This window comes from Geotrypetes seraphini, chromosome 15 (genome assembly GCF_902459505.1).
Source record: "Geotrypetes seraphini chromosome 15, aGeoSer1.1, whole genome shotgun sequence".
Classification (NCBI taxonomy): domain Eukaryota; kingdom Metazoa; phylum Chordata; class Amphibia; order Gymnophiona; family Dermophiidae; genus Geotrypetes; species Geotrypetes seraphini.
In genome coordinates, this window is record NC_047098.1 from 14,426,546 (window position 1) to 14,444,901 (window position 18,356).

An 18,356-nucleotide genomic window follows, 5' to 3' on the forward strand; every position below is an offset into this window, starting at 1 on the left:
CCTGCTTTAAGCAACAGAAGCATATGTTAAAGACCTCTGAGAGAATACTAATGAACAGAATATGGGCACCATGTTTTGGGGCGTGGACTTTGCTGATGGGTGGAGTTTGGGCGGAGAATGCAAATAAACCCAAATTATAGAATGCTACAATTTACATGCTTTCTAGCTATCATCTAAGTGTGAGCATGTACACAATCTATAGGGCTGGTGTATATGTTTGCACCCTAAATATAAGCATGCTTTCTGCCGTTTGAGCTAATCTTAGATGCCTTGGAATAAGCATCTGTTAATTTTCTTATCCTAGACATCCTTTTACAGAATTACCATCACAGCTACTAATTCTATAAACTTTTTTCCTTGGATAAAACCCTGTTTTACCCTCACAAGGGCTTTTATGAAATTTCCCAAAGGTTATGGGCATATAAAATACCAGGGACCTTCCAAATGTTTTCGCATTTTCATATTTTCACAGGAAAAGGTTGGGGGGGGGGCAGAAATGGTAAGAGGGCGTGTTCTAGAATGTCATGTGATTAGTCAGGCAAGCCAGCTCGCCTTGCAGGTGGTGATGTCATTTATTTTTTAAGATATTTAGGGCTCCTTTTACAAAGGTGTGCTAGCGTTTTTAGCGCACGCACAAGATTAGCGTGCGCTAGCCTGCTTAAAAGGAGGCGGTAGTGGCTAGCGCGCGGGGCATTTTAGCGCGCGCTAAAACCGCTAGCGCACCTTGGTAAAAGGAGCCCTTAATAAATAGTGTTTAAAAAATAAATAAATAAAAGTGTGGTAACTTTGAAAATCCCTTGTAGATGCAGAGAATTTTGCGCCTATTTTTATGCAATCTGTAGACATGTTCTTGGGAGGGGAATGGGTTGAGCCTTGGTGGACCCATGATACATCGCTGTACGAGCTATTAAGGATAAATGGAGATCCACTGTCGTAATACCAGCTTCAAAAAATCTTCTACCCAGTAGCAAGCAAACCTAATCAACACTAAGACCTTTCTTTTAAAGGAGGAAAAGGATCTCAGAAACCCACATAGGCAAAAGGTTCAGCAAAAAAGGCGAGGGAAGTGTCCGATCAGCTGCTAAAACTGTCTTTATTCAAATAGATGGTCCCAGCAAGGATCCTAGTTTCGGAGTGTGTAAAACGTCTTCCTCAGGAGACATTGGCGCCGAAATCTGTGTGGCGAAATGAAGAGACATCGATGAAGAATTTCCAAATAAATAGCCGGAAACCTGGGAACAGACTTGCCAAGCTGCGAGCATTAAGAAACTAGGATCCTTGTCGGGACCATCTGTTCGAATAAAGACTGTTTTAGGATGCCTCCCTTGCCTTTTTTTTTTTTTTTTTTTTTGCTTTACTGTTGTATTTTAAGGCGAGGAGTTCTTTCTTTCGTTTGTTTGTGATTAAAGGTTCAACACTTCTTTCATTGATCCTAGAGAGCCTCTTTGAACAGGTACTTAAATCCTGATTCTGGAAGCGGTGCTAGACGATAGGTGGCGGTAGGCGCCCTACAGCCTCCTAACTTAATTGGCTGGCCTGGCTCCCCTCTGAAATCACTTCTGGGTCATGGGGCCAGGAAATGATGTCAGAGAGAAAGCCAACACCGGAGCAAGCAGCAGGCCAGAGAAGTTGCTCGCGCTGGCAATGATTTATAGAGATAAGGGAAGGTGCAAGTGTGGCATGGGGGGCAGGGAAGGACCAGGGGCATGGAAAGAGCAGGAGGGGGGAAGGAAGGCGCGGGAGGATGCCACCGCCCCGGGAGCCTCTTCCCCTTGCTATGCCAGTGCATACATGCATGGGAAAGAACCTTTGGGAAAGAAGCTTACTTTTTGAAATAGTGTCCTCTTTCAACATGAAGTGCACTATTATCGATGAACGACAAAACATGACGTGTTTATTTTCCGCTACACGCTTTTATTTGCAACAACATAGGATATTCAAACGACAGCCTGTCCCTATTATTCAGTTTGTCTTCCAGACATAACTGATTCATAATTGCTGATGAACCTGTCCTTCAAAATCTTTATTAAAATCCAACTATACATATTATTGGACTTGACCATAGTCTATAGCAACAAATTCTACAAGCAACTTATGCATTGGCTAAACCCCCCCTCACTCCCCCCCCCAAAAAAAAAAAAAACCCTTTCTTAAATCTGCTCAATCCATCTGGTCATATTGATATTGATTAAATACAAAGATGTACCACATGTAGAAAGGTACCTCTGGTAAACTCTCCCCCATCTCTAGAATCCCCTCCAAGCTAGGCCTTGCCTGGATAGTGATGCCAATCACAAGAACCTTGTTGCGCTGCTTGCTGTGTCCCTCCTGTGTTGTACTAGCTGCTGGGGCAAGTACCTCCCTTTGGCCAGTAGTGCCCAAGTCTGTGAAGATTGGGGCTGAGGTGAAATCATGTTTACTACGACCGTCTGTGATTACTCAGTGCTCCAGTGAGGCCTTGGGCTGATAAACACTCAACTCTTTTTTTGCCTCCTAGAGGGAAGGTAGTGACTTGGAGGGCTATGGCCTTGCTTGACTGAAGCAAGGCCACCTGGTGAGCCAATGTCTTCGCAATGTCATCGAAACAGGCTCCGCTTGCCATGAGGCAAGCCTGGGAACATGTATGATTTACAAAGGCTTGTGCGCACAGAATAGAAGAAAATGTTAGCTTATGAAAGCTACGTCTAACTTTCTCCAAATCATTGCTGCGATACTGTTATTGTTTCAATGACTGCATCCAGTTAAGAGTCCAGCAAGCCGGGAGTATGTTTGTTCTACAGGCTTGATATTTGTTAACCAGCCTGTAGAAGGTTATGAGTTCCCAGCCAGGACATTAATTAGACCAGACTGCCCATCGTTACTTGGGGAGCGAAATGGATTCTCACCATTTTTTAGTCATTGCTTCATTGAAAGTCAACTAGCTTCTTAACTAGGGTTACCAGATTTTCCGTTTGGAAAATCCCGACCCCTGGGCCCGCTCCCAGGCCCACCTAGTTCCACCCAGCCCCGCCCCACCCACCTCCCGTGCTCTCTGAGATTCTAATGAGATTCTCGGAGAAACCGTGAATCTCATTAGAATCTCGGAGACAGCGGTAGCCAGAAGGCCTTGAGCATGCGCAGATGCTCAAGGCCCAGCAGAGATCAGCGGCAGGCTCTTTCAGCACTGGCACGTCCCGTGGGTTGGTGCTGCGTGCTGGTGCCTGATCTCGGTAAGGGTTTGGGTGGATGGGTGGGGGCGACGGCAGTTCCCAGGGATGGGGTGGAAGCGTGCCAGTGGCCTTGGGGGATGGGGGAACTTTTGGTGGGGTGGAAGTGCGCCAGTGGCCTCAGGGGATGTGGTGGGGTGAGATGGAAGTGTGTCAGTGGCCTCGGGGTGAGGTGGTGTCTTTATGGGATGTGGAACGAATCATCCGAGTCTCCCTTACTTCCTATGGGGAAACTCGCTTTGATATACGAGCACTTTGGTTTACGAGCATGCTTCTGGAACGAATTATGCTCGCAAACCAAGGTTCCACTGTACTAGTGGAACCTGCCATGTCCCGACTTGGATGTCTCAACTCTGATGTACAAAAACAAATTACAGAAATGCACTATGCGATATCATAAAGGATATTCAAAACAAAATTTGTCATTTTTTTTTTTTCTTTTTTTGTGCTCATAGATAGATTTGTCAGACTCCGGGACAAGCCCACACGGATGAACGTCTGAGACGGTCACCTCTAATCATAACACTGAAATATATATGTGTTATCTTTAACCATTTGTAGTGAGAATCAAAAAAACTTTTAAACTTGTCTGAAATTTGGCGGAAAAAGGGTTCAGGAACACGTTTTGGGTTCTAACGCGTTTCGCCAAGGCTGTATCAAAGAACCCGTACCGCAGAGTTCAAAATGTGGCTCTGTCACACACAGCCAGTGACTTCTTAGAATGCTGTGTACGACAGAGCCACATTTGAAATCTGCGGTACGGGTTCTTTGATACAGCCATGGCGAAACGCGTTAGAACCCAAAACGTGTTTCTGAACCCAAATTTCAGACAAGTTTCAAAGTTTTTTTGATTCTCACTGCAAATGGTTAAAGATAACACATATATATTTAAGTGCTATGATTAGAGGTGACCGTCTCAGACGTTCATCCGTGTGGGCTTGTCGCGGAGTCTGACAAATCTATGTATGAGCACAAAAAAGAAAAAAAAATGACAAATTTTGTTTTGAATTACCTTTATGATATTATGTATTTCGTTCTTGCATTTGCTACCTTTGGAAGTGGGCCATATTTAAGGAATATTCTTCTCGTGTTTTGGGGACAACTCGGATGTCTACATCCTTTCTAAAAATCCCCCTCTTTATTTCTGAATTGATATCTTTTGCCATAAATCAACTTTTGGAAAAAAAAAAAAAAAAAAAAAGATGAATCTTTAACCAAAGACTTTAGCAGTCAAACGGTAATGAAATTTACAGAAGCTCCATTTCAAAAAAATCTGTTTGGAAAAAAAAAAAAAAAAATCACAATAGAACAAAGAAATAAATTATCCATTTCCCCCCTGACAGTTCAGATGTTATACGTCTGATATCTAAATCACAGCACTGAAACTTGGTTCAGAATTTTGACATAATTGCCTTAAAAGCCTTCAAATTACGTTTAGGATTTTCCTCAATTAATTAGACTACAAATTAAATTGTACTGGAAAATACAGTATGTCATCCTAATAATGAAGAATGGGTTAAGCATGTTATATCTCTTCTCTCTTGAAGCCTACGCTGTTTGGTATCAGATATACTCCTTTCGCTTTACTAGATGAATTTATGAATTTAAAATATGACAATGTTGAGGTTCCCCCTCCCCCCCAAAGTGGCACAAAAATGGAGACCAGACGAGAAGATGAGGCAGACTGCAACTGACCTGGAGAAGCACACTCAAGAGGAATGTATGCAATGGAGGCACTACCTGGGAGAAGATGGAAGCCATCGCGGGCGATCGAGACAGATGGAGAAGGCTTGTTGCCCGATGTGCAAAGATGCATGAAAGGAACTAAGAAGAAGAAGAAGAGGTGCCAATAGAAATGATGATAATTATTATACTTTGAACCCCATTTTATATAGAATGTAGCGATCAGAATCGAGATGTCTAAGTCAGAGCATGCTCATAATAAGTGCTTATATCAAAATAAACCCCCAAAAATAAAAGTAAGATTCAATAAAATAAATAAGTGACGGGTTGAGTGTGCTCAGTACCCCCCTCACACATCGGTCACTGCAAAAAAAAAAAAGAGACCGGTGAACCGGAGAACCATCATGGCAGCGCTCCGTTCTTCTGCATCCTAAATCTTCATACAGAAATATATTGCAAAGTCAGAGCGTGCTCAGTTCAGGTGGTATTTCAGAAATGACTCTGTGAGTACAGACCCTTTTCTTAAAATACCCCCAGGAACGCAGGTGCATTTTTTTTTTTGGCATGTATACTGGTAGCTGCCAATTTAGAAACATACGTGCTGGAAAAAAATGAATCAAATAAACAAGCTGAACACTCTCTTTCAGATTTGCCTGTAGTATCCAATTCATCCAATAGTGCAAATCTTATAAATCTTGATATAACTTCTTACCAAATATTTAATTAGTATTTATAGAGCCATCAGAAACGGCCCCCCCCCCCCCCCAACTACACGAAGTAGAAGCTCAAGGGGTTAACTTGCCACCGACACTTCCTCATAGGCTCCTATACTAATTTATCAAAGTTGCTCATAAATTCATAAAGTTGTTCTATAAGTTAATCCTTTCAAATAATTTAAATTGGGAACATTTCATCAACTTATCTCTTTAGTTGTCCTGGTTCAGAAAACCCGTTTCCAGGAACCGTTAGCCCCCAACACGCATGTTTCGTAAACCAGACTTCTTCAGGGCGTGGACAGGAAAAGAACTCGCGAGGGTGGGATGTGACAATGAGTTCCCGCGGGGACAGGGAAAAATGCGGCCCTTTCGTTCATTTCCAGAGGACCTTGGCAAACGCACGAGGGTTTGTATGTGCTTCAAATCACAAAAGGCTGCTGTCCGCGAACAAGGACTGAACTCCGAGATTTGGGGCTCCTTTTACTAAGGTGCGCTAGCGTTTTTAGCGCACGCAGCAGATTAGCGCACGCTAACCCCGAAAAAGTAAAAGGAGCCGACGCTGGCGTTAGCATCTAGCACGCGTGACATTTTGGCGTGCGCAATTGCGCCCATTAATGCCCTAATGCAGCTTAGTAAAAGGAGCCCTTTGTGGGTAAGCAACGTCACTAAACCAAGTGTATCCACGATAAAGCATCAAATTAATATTGGTTTTCATGTTCCAGCTCAAATTATACATAGTTTAATTAGCTAGCTGAAACAGGTTTTCATGGTGAAGCACCCTTAATTAAAAATACAAAGTTACTGCTATAATAAAAAATATTTGTTGTAATAGCACGAGTAGCTTTAATGCACTGAATAGTTTTCATAAAGTTTAGATCCTTGTTGGTTCTCTAAATTGCAGTTCTACAGGTTAATGCGATGCGTGAGACCAGATCTTCCCAAAACCAGTCCCTGAATCCTAATATGCATCTGTGTTATATTTAATGCTTTATTTGCTCAAATTAATTAAGGACCGTTCAGAGCTGAAGACAGATTCAACCAAATTGTTATGGTTCGGCTTAAAGTCTGTCTTGAGTCCTGATTTTTTTTAGTCTTTTGATGCTGGTCTCTCATTTGTATTTCATCTTTTATAAAATCAATAAAACTTTTTGAACTAAAAAAAAAAAAAAGCTAGACTGGTCTTGTAGAGAAGTGTTCTTCAACCATCGGTCCGTGGACCAGTTCTGTTCCGCAGAAATTTTCTGCCGGTCCATAGGGCCGGCACCTCCATCGGGCCCAAGAGATTGTTCTGTAGCCACCAGTCCTCGGTGCGATCAATGCAGCGTCTTCGGACTGGCTCCCTGAGTGCTGCAGTGCACAAGCCGTGGGAAAAGGCTCCTACCCGCGGCCTGCGCCTGACCCGGAAGCCTTCTCTCTGACGTCGCAATGTCAGAGGGAAGGCTTACAGATGAGGCGTGGGACGCGCACGAGGGGCCGCTACCCACAGCTTTGTGCAATGCAGCACTCAGGGAGCCGGCCCGAAGACCCTGCGTGGACCGGCCTGAAGCTAACACCGGGGAGCAGGCCAGAAGGCAAGGCATATGGAGGGAGAGAGACAACAATGGTAGGGGGAAATGCTTTTTTTTTTTTTAATTTAGTGTTTTACATCTGCCCTAATTGTCTGTTCTAACTGTTCAGGAAGAAATGCATTTGTTTCTTTTCCTCTGGGGTTGTACTGCTTGCAGAGTCTTGCATCTTAGGGTTTGTTTTAGAGAGTTGCGCGGGGACAGAAATCCCACCCATCCCCACCCGTCCCCGCCAGGATCCTCTCCGTCCCCACCCATCCCCACCAGGATCCTCTCCATCCCCACCTGTCCCCGTCAGGATCCTTTCCGTCTCCACCCATCCCCGCAAGGAATTACCTCCATCCCCGCCTGTCCCCATAAAAAGCAGCAATTACTTCTGACTGGATCATCAATTCCACAGTTTCTTTTGTGTTTGCGCTGCTGTTTTCCTTGTGGAATCTCTTTGGTGGAACCCTTTTTTTGTTTTCTGTTCAGGTAATTAACTTATAAACCCCCTCTTTTACTAAGGCTGACGTGTCCATTATATTATATGGACGAACCCTGCTTCCAAAGCCTTCCATCCCCATGGGAGTCCCGTTGGCTAGAGGGGGGGTCCCCGTGGGAGTCCCGTGGGCCAGAGGAGGGCCCCGTGGGAGTCACATGGGCCAGAGGGGGGTCCCCGTGGGAGTCACGTGGGTTAGGGGGGAATTCCCACGGGACCCGCGGGATTCCCGCAATCCCCGTTCCCATGCAGACCTCTAGTTTGAATATTAGTTCTTTTAGTTTTTGGTCCTGCATTTGCATGGGGTTACCTGTTTTCTGGTAGGACTGAATGTTGAAAAGCATAGTGTGCTTTGTGTATTTTAATTTTGTGGTTAACCATTATGTATGACTACACCATAAGAAGGAAACTGGACATAGCATCACAGACCCAGAGATTGAAAATGGGGTGGAGGATCACCAGCACACCAAAAGAAGTGTCTTTTTTTTTAATTTTTATTTTGATTGTATTTGCTTTTTTATATTAGTCTTATTTATGTAATAGATTTTTAGATTAATACTGATGCAGTACAAGTGGGGGGTTTGTTCTGTTTATTGCAAATTTGTGCTTATGGAGATTTTTGATGAGTCATAATACTTGTTCTTTGCTTTGAATATCATAGAAACATAGAAACTGACGGCAGAAAAGGGCCACGGCCCATCCAGTCTGCCCACACTAATGACCCACCCCTACCTTTCTCTATGAAGAGATCCCACGTACCAATCCCATTTTGTCTTAAAGTCTGGCACGCTGCTGGCCCCAATTACCTGTAGTGGAAGATTATTCCAGCGATCAACCACCCTTTCGATGAAGAAGTACTTTCTGGTGTCGCCATTAAATTTCCCACCCCTGAGTTTCAGTGGATGCCCTCTTGTTGACGCGGGACCCTTGAGAAAGAAGATATCTTCTTCCACCTCAATACGGCCTGTGACATATTTGAATGTCTCGATCATGTCACCCCTCTCTCTGCATTCCTCGAGTGATTATAGCTGCAATTTATACTCACTCGATACTGCCTATCTCTCTGTCTCTCTGTCTGTCTATCTATCTATCACTTAACCCTTCCTCACATCCTAAATAGGAATATCTATCTATCTGCCTATCTCTCTGTCTGTCTCTCTGTCCGTCTATCTGTCCATCTGTCTACCTATCTATCACTTAACCCTTCCTCACATCCTAAATAGGAATATCTATCTATCTGCCTATCTCTCTGTCTGTCTCTCTGTCCGTCTATCTGTCCATCTGTCTACCTATCTATCACTTAATCCTTCCTCACCTCCTAAGTAGAAATATCTATCTGCCTATCTCTCTGTCTGTCTCTCTGTCCATCTATCTATCTATCACTTAACCCTTCCTCACCTCCTAGGTAGGAATATCTATCTATCTATCAATCTATCCATCTCTCTGTCTATCTGTTTGTCTGTCTGTCTGTCTATCTATTACTTAACCCTTCCTCACATCCTAGGTAGGAATATCTATCTATCCATCTGTCTGTCTCTATCACTTAACCCTTCCTCACATCCTAAGTAGGAATATCTATCTATCTATCTATCTATCTCTCTCTCTCTCTCTGTCGGTCTATCTGTCTGTCTATCTATCTATCACTTAACCCTTCTTCACATCCTAGGTGAGAATATTTATCTATCTATCTATTTCAAATAACTTTGGTCTTATATGTAGCAATTAATATGTACCATTCAATAGATGAGGATATTTGAATATTTTTCTATAAAGCAATTACAAAAGTCATATGTATGATTTTGTTCCTTTCCTGTATTTAATGAATATGAATAGGCTATTATGTATGCAATTAGAAGAACTCCATCAAAGTGATTTTACGGTTGTAGGAATGATTAAACATTTGGATTTTATATACATACACTATGGGATAAATTCCACATATTGTGCCTAAAAGAAAATTAGGGCCAAAAAAAGGCTATTCTATAAACCACACTCAAAGTTAGGTGTGGTTTATAGAATAGCACTTATGGCCGGAAATCAAACGCCCTTATTCTATAACTAATAATCAAGAAATATACCCCAAGTATACTTTCTAATTTTTTAGACCTCAGCAGCATCACCTACCACTCAAACCTTCTGATAGCAGTAGTCTTTGTGTCCAACCGTCACTGGTCCTTCTCACGCTATCTTTTAAATTTGATCTTTTAAAAGTCATCAAAAGTTAAGAGACAATTTTTATTGAATTTTTTTTTTCTTAGCTTTTAAACTCTCTCAATAGCACGATCTGGGGGTTAAAATCCAACATGTTTCGCTCACAGCTTTTTCAAGTATCCTCCCCTAGAATAAAATATTATAACGTTATAACTTGCCAACTACCTCAATTCTATTTTAAATAAATTTAAATACTATCTAACATAAATATTTAAATATATTTAAAATAGAATTGAGGTAGTTGGGAGGGGACTTAGGTATCTGGCGAATCAGAGTCTTAGGCCCCTTCCAGTGCATCTGAGCCAATCGGGACCTTAGGCTCCTCCCTGGTGCATCCCAGAATGCACCGGGAAAGGGAAAGCCCACTGTTTTCCAGTGGGAGGCCTGCTAGCTAGAGGGTGTATATATCTATCTGGCCAGACCTTCTGTTTATAAGGTATGGGGGGGAGTTGGGGGTGGTGGTTTACCCTCCTGCCTATTGGGGTGGGCATCCCTCCTGCCTATTGAAGTTATAGGGGGGGTTTCAGGGGATGTTATGGCAGGATAGAGTGGGCATCCCTTCTGCCTATCACAGTTGGGTGGGGGGGGTTTGAGGGGATTGGATGGACTGGGCATTCCTCCTGCCTATCGCAGTTGGGTGGGGGGTTGTTTTGGGGGATTCTGGCAGGAGGGAGTGGACATTCCTCCTGCTAATCATGGTTATGTGTGTGGGGTGTTTCGAGGGGGATGTTCTGGCAGGAGGGAGTGGGCACCCCTTCTGCCTATCGCAGTTGGGAGGGGGGGCTTGGTGGGGAGTTCCGGCAGGAGGAATTGGGCACTCCTCCTACTGGGGGATGCTTTGGGGGATTGTGGCATCAGGGACTGGGCATCTTTCCTACCACCTGACTTCACGGGGGGAGAGTTCCCAATCGTGGCCACTCAGCTGATCGTGGCAGTGAGATTTCTTTGCCGCGATCAGCATAGTGGCTGCGTCTATTTGAAATGTAGACCAGATTTTTGTTGGCCTCTCTGTTATACTTTTAAAATGGAACGTCCGATGGCCGTACAACAGGGACGGTATAAGAAATTTATGGATGTTTGGGAGCCATTGACTAAGTTCTGTAAGGAATGATAATTGATTTTATTTTATCGACCCTTAAGCATACACATCCAGGGTGGGTGGGAGGGGGGAGGGTTTTGCATTTGAATTTCATTTGGGGAATATATGGAGGTTTCCTGTAGGTATGTACTTTTTCTGATTATTTGATGGGGGGGGAATGGTTGTACATAAATGTCTGTTTGTTAATGTGCATTTCGTGTAAACTTATATATATTGAAATTGTTTGTTTGCACTATGGTAGTTTGGAAATTTAATAAAGATTTACAAAAATGGTTAAAAAAAAAATTCAGCTGATTCAAAATACTGCAGTGAGATTGATATACAGTCTGAAGAGATATGATAGTGTTTCTATAATTTATAAGAAGCTTCAATGGCTGCCTATAGAGAAATGTATACTTAAAACTGCTTGACTGATTCATCATATTATACAGGTAGAGGCTTCCGATCATCTTATTTTTTTCTTTTCATATTTGATTTATTCATCTAATAGATTAATGCATTTTTAGTGCACTTTCCCTCTTTCAGAGATATACGTTATAAACATCAATTTAATTATTTTACATATGCTGCTATTGTTATTTGGAATGATTTACTTATAGAAATAAGGACAGAAGTTAATTATTGGAAGTTTCATAGAATGTTGAAAACATTTTTATATGATAGATTGGAAAGTTAGCATTTTTAATTAACCCTTTCATTAGCGGATGGTGAAATGGCTCAACCTAACTTGATATCAAACTAGAGCAATGGTGCCAAGTAACGGGCATTCGGAGAGGCAGGTCTCCCGAAAGGGCCATCAAAAACATACGTTGCTTCTGAGCCACAATGCCAAATAAAGAGTTAAATAATTGTAAAGATAGCTTTTTATCCAAGGAATTGTATTTTCCCCATAGATTTATTATGGCTCCTTTTTGATGTAACTCGTCTTGAACTAAATGGCATTAGAGCAATTCAGAAATCTTGCATTAGATTAGATAATCACCAGGGTCCACTATAAATGCACCTATTTAACTTTCAAAATCCTATATGGTATCCTCCCTCCCTTTATCCCTCTTTCTTGGAATTCCTCAAACCCTAATACCACCAGATCCTCCCACAAATTAAAACTATCCTTCCCCTCGCTAAAAGGCATTTCCCACACAGGAAAGCTAGGGACCTCCCTCCACTTCAAAATCACTGAGCTCTGGAACAACCTTACCTCCCCTCTTCGGAACTTGAGCTCCCTCCAAGTTTTCCGCAAACATCTGAAAACCTGGCTTTTCTCAAAAAATGTAAGTCTCCCTCCAACTTAGGAATCAAGGAAACTCTTATATCTTGGCATCCCAAGTCCTCTAAATTTTCTTCAAACTTCTACCTCTAACCCTCTGTTGTAGTTCCTTCCTATTTCTCCTACTGTAAACCGCGTCGAGCTCTACGAACGTGGAGATGATGCGGTATACAAACCTAAGAATTAGATTAGATTAGATATGGACAACCATTTCTCATCTTGTACTTTAGAACAAGATCTACCGACTTGCAGCTTGCTCTAGAACAGTGGTTCCCAGCCCTCTCCTGGAGGACCACCAGGCCAGTCAGGTTTTCAAGATAGCCCTAATGAATATGCATGAGAGAGATTTGCATATAATGGAGGTGCCAGACATGCAAATCTGCTCCATGCAGATTCATTAGGGCTATCCTGAAAATCCAACCGGCCTAGTGGTCCTCCAGGACAGGGTTGGGAACCACTGCTCTAGAATACATCCAAAATGGACATCCAAGTGCTGGCTATATCCAGCGTCAATGTCCATCTTACAGACTGAAACATCGAAACTATGGATAGGGAAAATCAAGGGATATGGATGGCTGTGTGGCAGCATAGAAACATCCATGTAATAAGATGGACATATATACATGTATGTAGAGGATTATTCCATTAGACAGAGCAGCTACCTGAGAACCATGGCAGACAGGCAGAGATTGCTGGTTCAGATGTTTGTAACATCCTTTTCTTCTTCTTTTTTTTAAAATTAAATTGGAAGTCCTTCAAGAACAGAAAAATACCTCTGTTCTCTTAGGCTTCCACTGCTGGCGTCATGATTGTTGCTTTTGTTCAGGTCTTTCCACATCTGGGCTTCCTTCAGAAAGCCACACCATGATGGCTGAAACATCGGTTCCACCTACCCGGAACGCGGCGAAGCCCAAACACCAACAACAATCATAAAAATACCTCCTGTGACTCTTTCCAGTGGAGAGCTGCTCAATCAATGTACCTTTCTATAATCTGGATTTTAAGTACCTGGTCTAAATATGGACATCCTTTTTTCGGACATGGACATCCCTTCCCCTTGTACAACTGGAAGTTTTGGCCCATCCCTATTCCCACCCCAAACACATCCGGACCATGCCCCCCCTTTGCTATATGGAAGTACTGCAGTTTTAGATATCCAGATCCTGCTTTATAAAATTTAAATTTGGATGTCAAAGCAGCTCCTAATTGGTGTAGCCTGACTTTAGTTCCCAGAAAAGGTGGTCAGAAAATACCATGAATGGAAAAGCAACTTTCATTTTGAAGGTAGGAGATTTAGTCAGAATGTTACCGGCTCAGGCGAGTAAGGGGTTTACCCTCAGGAAGATCCTGTCTTGCTTCCCGCAGGACATCAGCCTAGAATACGGATCATGTCCTAGAGGTAGAGGACTGTTCATCTTTTTTTTTCCAGCACCAGCAGCCCTCTCCCGCCTCCGATCCGCTCCTAAACTGCATCCAATATTCACGTTTTTTCGAAGTTTGCGGGTGCTCCTGGAGCGGAACCCCCGTGAATTTGGGGGGGAGTACTGTACACTTCTTTTGGTGCGTTATATTGATCACAGAGGTGCCAATTGCAAGCAATTAGCCTGTGAATCATATATAGAGAAAACCAGTACCAAAGAAACGCAGTCCAAGACAAAGAAAATGTGGCAAAAAAAAGCCATACAGAATGTTTCCTATTTTTTGGGGTGGCATAGGCCTCATTAAAAAGGAACTTTTAAGCACACCTGGATAAACTGCTTACACAGTGACATCTTATGAACAAATTCCACTAGTTTGCAAGTCATAATAATAACCAAACCCACTGTAAATATGAAAAAAAAAAAATGGCCCTTCCACGATTGGAGCCATTGTGATAGGGATTAACTGTTTTGTTCCTCTGCATTGGGGGAAGCTCCTGCTCAACAACCAACACTGGAAAAAATGGTGCAGCGGCTCCAGTTGTGGAAGGGCCATTTTTTTTACATCTTATTTTTTACATCTTACAAACTCCAGAAAGAAGTTCTCTTGTTGCAAGTACTATGGGGGACAACAGCAATAAATTTGAGAGATTGAGATTATACTCCATGTACCCTGCCTTAGAAGTGAGATAAATTTCTGACATGGTATGGACAAAAATAACCGTGAATCTTAAACTCCTCGACCAACTGTTATCGCAGCACATTCAAAGCATCAGTAGGCGTCGAAGTTACCCACCAGTAAATTAGGCCAAGAAAATCCTCGTCTAATATATCAGCACCTAACATTATAATGCCTACCAGCATCTATGCTGAGTTAGATGCCACTAGGGGCGATTCTACCAATGACACCACGCCAAGCGGCATCTACAGTAGCCTTTAGGTGTCGTTTATAGAATCAGGGCCTTTGTATGTATCAAACATCAGGTGTAGAAGAGGCAGATGGTACCTTATAGACTAACCAGATGCCACCTACCTTTTTCATTTCCGTTACAATAATCTAACATGGCCACGCCTATTAAAGTTGCTATAGGTATACATAGGCGAATTATAAACTTCCTGATGTAATTTTCAAAACAGAAGTCAAATATTTTCTTTTTAATAGTTTACATGTGCTTATATTCTTGATTCGAAATGCCCAGCTTCTTATTTCATGCAGCTAAGCTTAGACTAAGCTTTTGAAGCTTTAGCCCATCTCCCCAACCCCCCACCCCCCCCACAATTCCTTACCAGTTTTTTAAGACAAGGGTTGTAATCAGAGCTGCAATGACCATGATTAGGGATACTGTGATGGTTATAATCTGATGTACTGCCAGACCTGTCAAAAGAGAGACAAGAAAAACATGGCTTAATGACCAAACCACTACTAGACATGTTACCTTAAGCCTAAGGAGCTAGATAGTTGCAACTAATGTAGCAGCAAAACCTATCGACAGGACTATCTGAGATGAGCTGCTGGTTTCGCTTCTGTTGCTGAAAACAAGATCAGAAGCACTTTCCTCCCCCCCCCCCCCCTCCGATTTTATAAACGGCGTCTAAAACATAAGCGTTGAGGAACATGAGTTAGGAGCCGTTTACAGAATCGGGCCTAGCGGCATCTAAATTGGACTTGGGCACTGGTAGGTTTCAAACCTTAGGCGCCCTCCTATTTATGCCAGGGTTTTCTTGGCCTAAACATAACATTTTAAAAAAAACCCATAAAACTCACTTCTATACCGCAACTACTGCTCAGTTCTATGCAGGTCACAAAAGATAAGAATACAAATGAATTTCGACAACAAAATATATCTAATTACATTACATTACATTAGAGATTCCTATGCCGCCATTACCTTATGGTTTAAGGCGGATTACAAAAGAGATAAAAAACGGAGGGTTACAATGGAAGAACATTTGTCCTTTCTAGAGAGGTAAACAGTAGGTTATGTAGTTTCTGTGTGGCGGGAAGAGGGGGGGGAGGAAGGACGGTAAGTTTGAAGTTATGGCTGTTTCAGGAATTTCTTGAAGAGGATAGTTTTTATTTCTTTTCTGAACGTCTTGTAGTCTGGTGTCGTTATCAGTAGATTGGAGATTTGGTTGTCTAGTTTAGCTGCTTGAGTTGCCAGGAGGCCATCGTGTAGTTTTTTCCGTTTTACTTCTTTGATCGAGGGGTGTGTGAATGGGGGGGGGGGGTGTTTTTCTACGTCTGATTGAGGTGGTTTGGATTCCCAAAAGATTCAACAAAAAGATGAGTTTTTTTAAAAGCACGACAAAACTGTTGGTAAGAGTTGAAAGACGTAAATAGGCGATTCAGATCCTGGGGTCCATAAAGCCACTTGAAAAGACAACATACGCTGTTGGAATTTTTTTGAATTTACAGCCCTTTGCAGGTCAGAAAGAAAATAGTGCATGAGATGTCCTAGAATGTTTAGAGCTGGTAATGATAAACCATTCCATAAAATATTCTCAGATAAGGCCTGACAGTCCCTTGAAACAAATGTATCCAAACTTAAACTTAATCCGCGCCTCGACCGGCAACCAATGCAATACTGGTGCCTAAGTCCAATTTAGGCACCTACACACAGAACATGCTCAAGATCCACCCACAATATGCCCCCTAGCCATGCCCACTTTTTAGTAGGTGCTTTGGACTAGGCGCTTACCTGAAATTTGTAGATGCCTACCAAGGTAGGTGCTTACCACCCAATTCATTTTCATATGTATTCATTTATTTAATTGGATTTATATCCCATCCTCCCCAGAGAACATAAGAATTGCCGCTGTTCGGTCAGACCAGTGGTCCATCGTGCCCAGCAATCCACTCACGCGGTGACCCTTAGGTCAAAGACCAGTGCCCTATTTGCGTCTAGCCTTACTTGCGTATGTTCTGTTCCAGTAAGAACTTATCCAACCTTGCCTTGAATCCCTGAAGGGTGCTTTCCCCTATAACAGCCTCCAGAAGAGCGTTCCAGATTTCTACCACTCTCTGGGTGAAGAAAAACTTCCTTATGTTTGTACGGAATCTTTTCCCTTCTAACTTTAGCGAGTGCCCTTTCGTTCTCTTCACCTTGGAGAAGGTGAACAGTCTCTCTTTCTCTACTGTCAGTTCCCTTCAATATCTTGAATGTTTCGATCATGTCCCCTCTCAGTCTTCTCTTCTCAAGGGAGAAGAGGCCCAGTTTCTTTAACCTCTCGTTGTACGGCAACTCCCCCAGTCCTTTAACCATTTTTGTCGTTCAGAACTGGTTACAGTTTCAGAAAACAATTAAATTGAAAGTCCAATTATTTACGTTTCCCTCTGTGTCCCAACAGGCTCACAATCTAACTACAGTACCCATGAAAAAGAAATGCTAGAGAAATATAAAGAGAAGAAAGACCATAGGTCTACAAAAAGGCACAACATAAGAGAAAACGTCAAAATTTCGGTATCAAAACAGAAAAGAAGAAAAAAAAATTGCAAAATCAAACAGACCCAGCAAAGAATAAAACAAAAAAAAAAGTAAAATAAAATAAACCCCAGTCAATCTCAGACAGCTTTCAGTTCCATATCCTCAATGGAGTCAGGCCTGCCTGGCCTAGTACCACTAAAACTGGGTGACGGGACTAAATCGCGCGAGACAACGGCGCGCCGACAACTGAGCGCAAGGTTGACGGCACGCCGAAGAAAAGCACTATTTTAAAGGGCTCCGATGGGGTGTGTGGGGGGGGAACCCCCCCACTTTACTTAACAGACATTGCGCTGGCATTGTGGGGGGGTTTGGGGGGTTGTAACCCCCCACATTATACTTAAAACTGAACTTTTTCCTTAAAAAACAGGCAAAAAGTTCGGTTTCAAGTATAATGAGGGGGGTTACAACCCCCCAAACCCCCCACAACGCCAGCACGATGTCTGTTAAGTAAAATAGGGGGGGTTCCCCATCAACACCCTCCGTTGGAACCCTTTAAAATAGTGCTTTTCTTCGGCGCGCCGTCAACCTTGCGCTCAGTTGTCGGCGCGCCGTTGTCTCGCGCGATTTTATCTATGAACCCTAAAACTGCTCATCCCCCTCAATTTCTTTTCTCCTTAAAGGCTAGAACCAAATGTAGCAGCTCCACCAGCATGCTCCACTAAGGTAGAGCGAAGAGGGTTGATCCATCCTCTCATGGGACCCCAGCAGAAGCCTGGGAGCTGGACACAAGCAAAGGCTCAGGGCCAGAAGGTGGGCACAAAAAGGCACACTTCATGTCACCAGGACAGCCTCCTCTTGCTCATTAACGGCGCCAATCAAGCTTTTTTTAAACATTTGTTTTTTCTTATTACATAGAGCTTTCTGTGACCCCTGTTCGTTTACATAAATTAGATAGTTCCAAATCTAATAGATGTTGGCATTGTCATCTTGATGCTGGAACTTTAGATCATTTACTTTACTATTGTTCCTTGATTCTGCAGTTTTGGAGGTCTATTTGGGATCAAATAAATAACATGGTAGAGAATCCAGTGGCTTTATCTTATGATACCATTTTATTTGGTACTCTTATGAGAGCCAAAAGTCAACTATCAATGAATAATAACAAGCTTCTATTAATGATGACAGGGGTTGCCATGCAGCTTATTTTAAGAAAATTGGAGAAACTGGGATAGGTTGAACTATACATTCTGGTGGGAATCCCTGTGTTATACATATAAAATGGAGC

General features: G+C 42.6%; 1 protein-coding gene across 4 annotated transcripts in view; it reads right to left on the reverse strand.

Annotated features, from left to right (window-relative positions):
* The window catches only part of AJAP1 (adherens junctions associated protein 1), a 308,480-nt gene that overhangs the window by 15,315 nt on the left and 274,809 nt on the right, over window positions 1-18,356 (reverse strand). For 3 of the 4 annotated variants that reach the window (XM_033921259.1, XM_033921257.1, XM_033921256.1), the window contains exons 3-4: window positions 14,934-15,021; window positions 4,947-5,030 (exon numbers count right to left, since the gene is read on the reverse strand). In XM_033921259.1, coding sequence (XP_033777150.1) covers window positions 4,947-5,030; window positions 14,934-15,021 — 172 coding nt within the window. The remainder of the gene's footprint in view (window positions 1-4,946; window positions 5,031-14,933; window positions 15,022-18,356) is intronic. The other variant, XM_033921258.1, reaches the window with a different exon arrangement.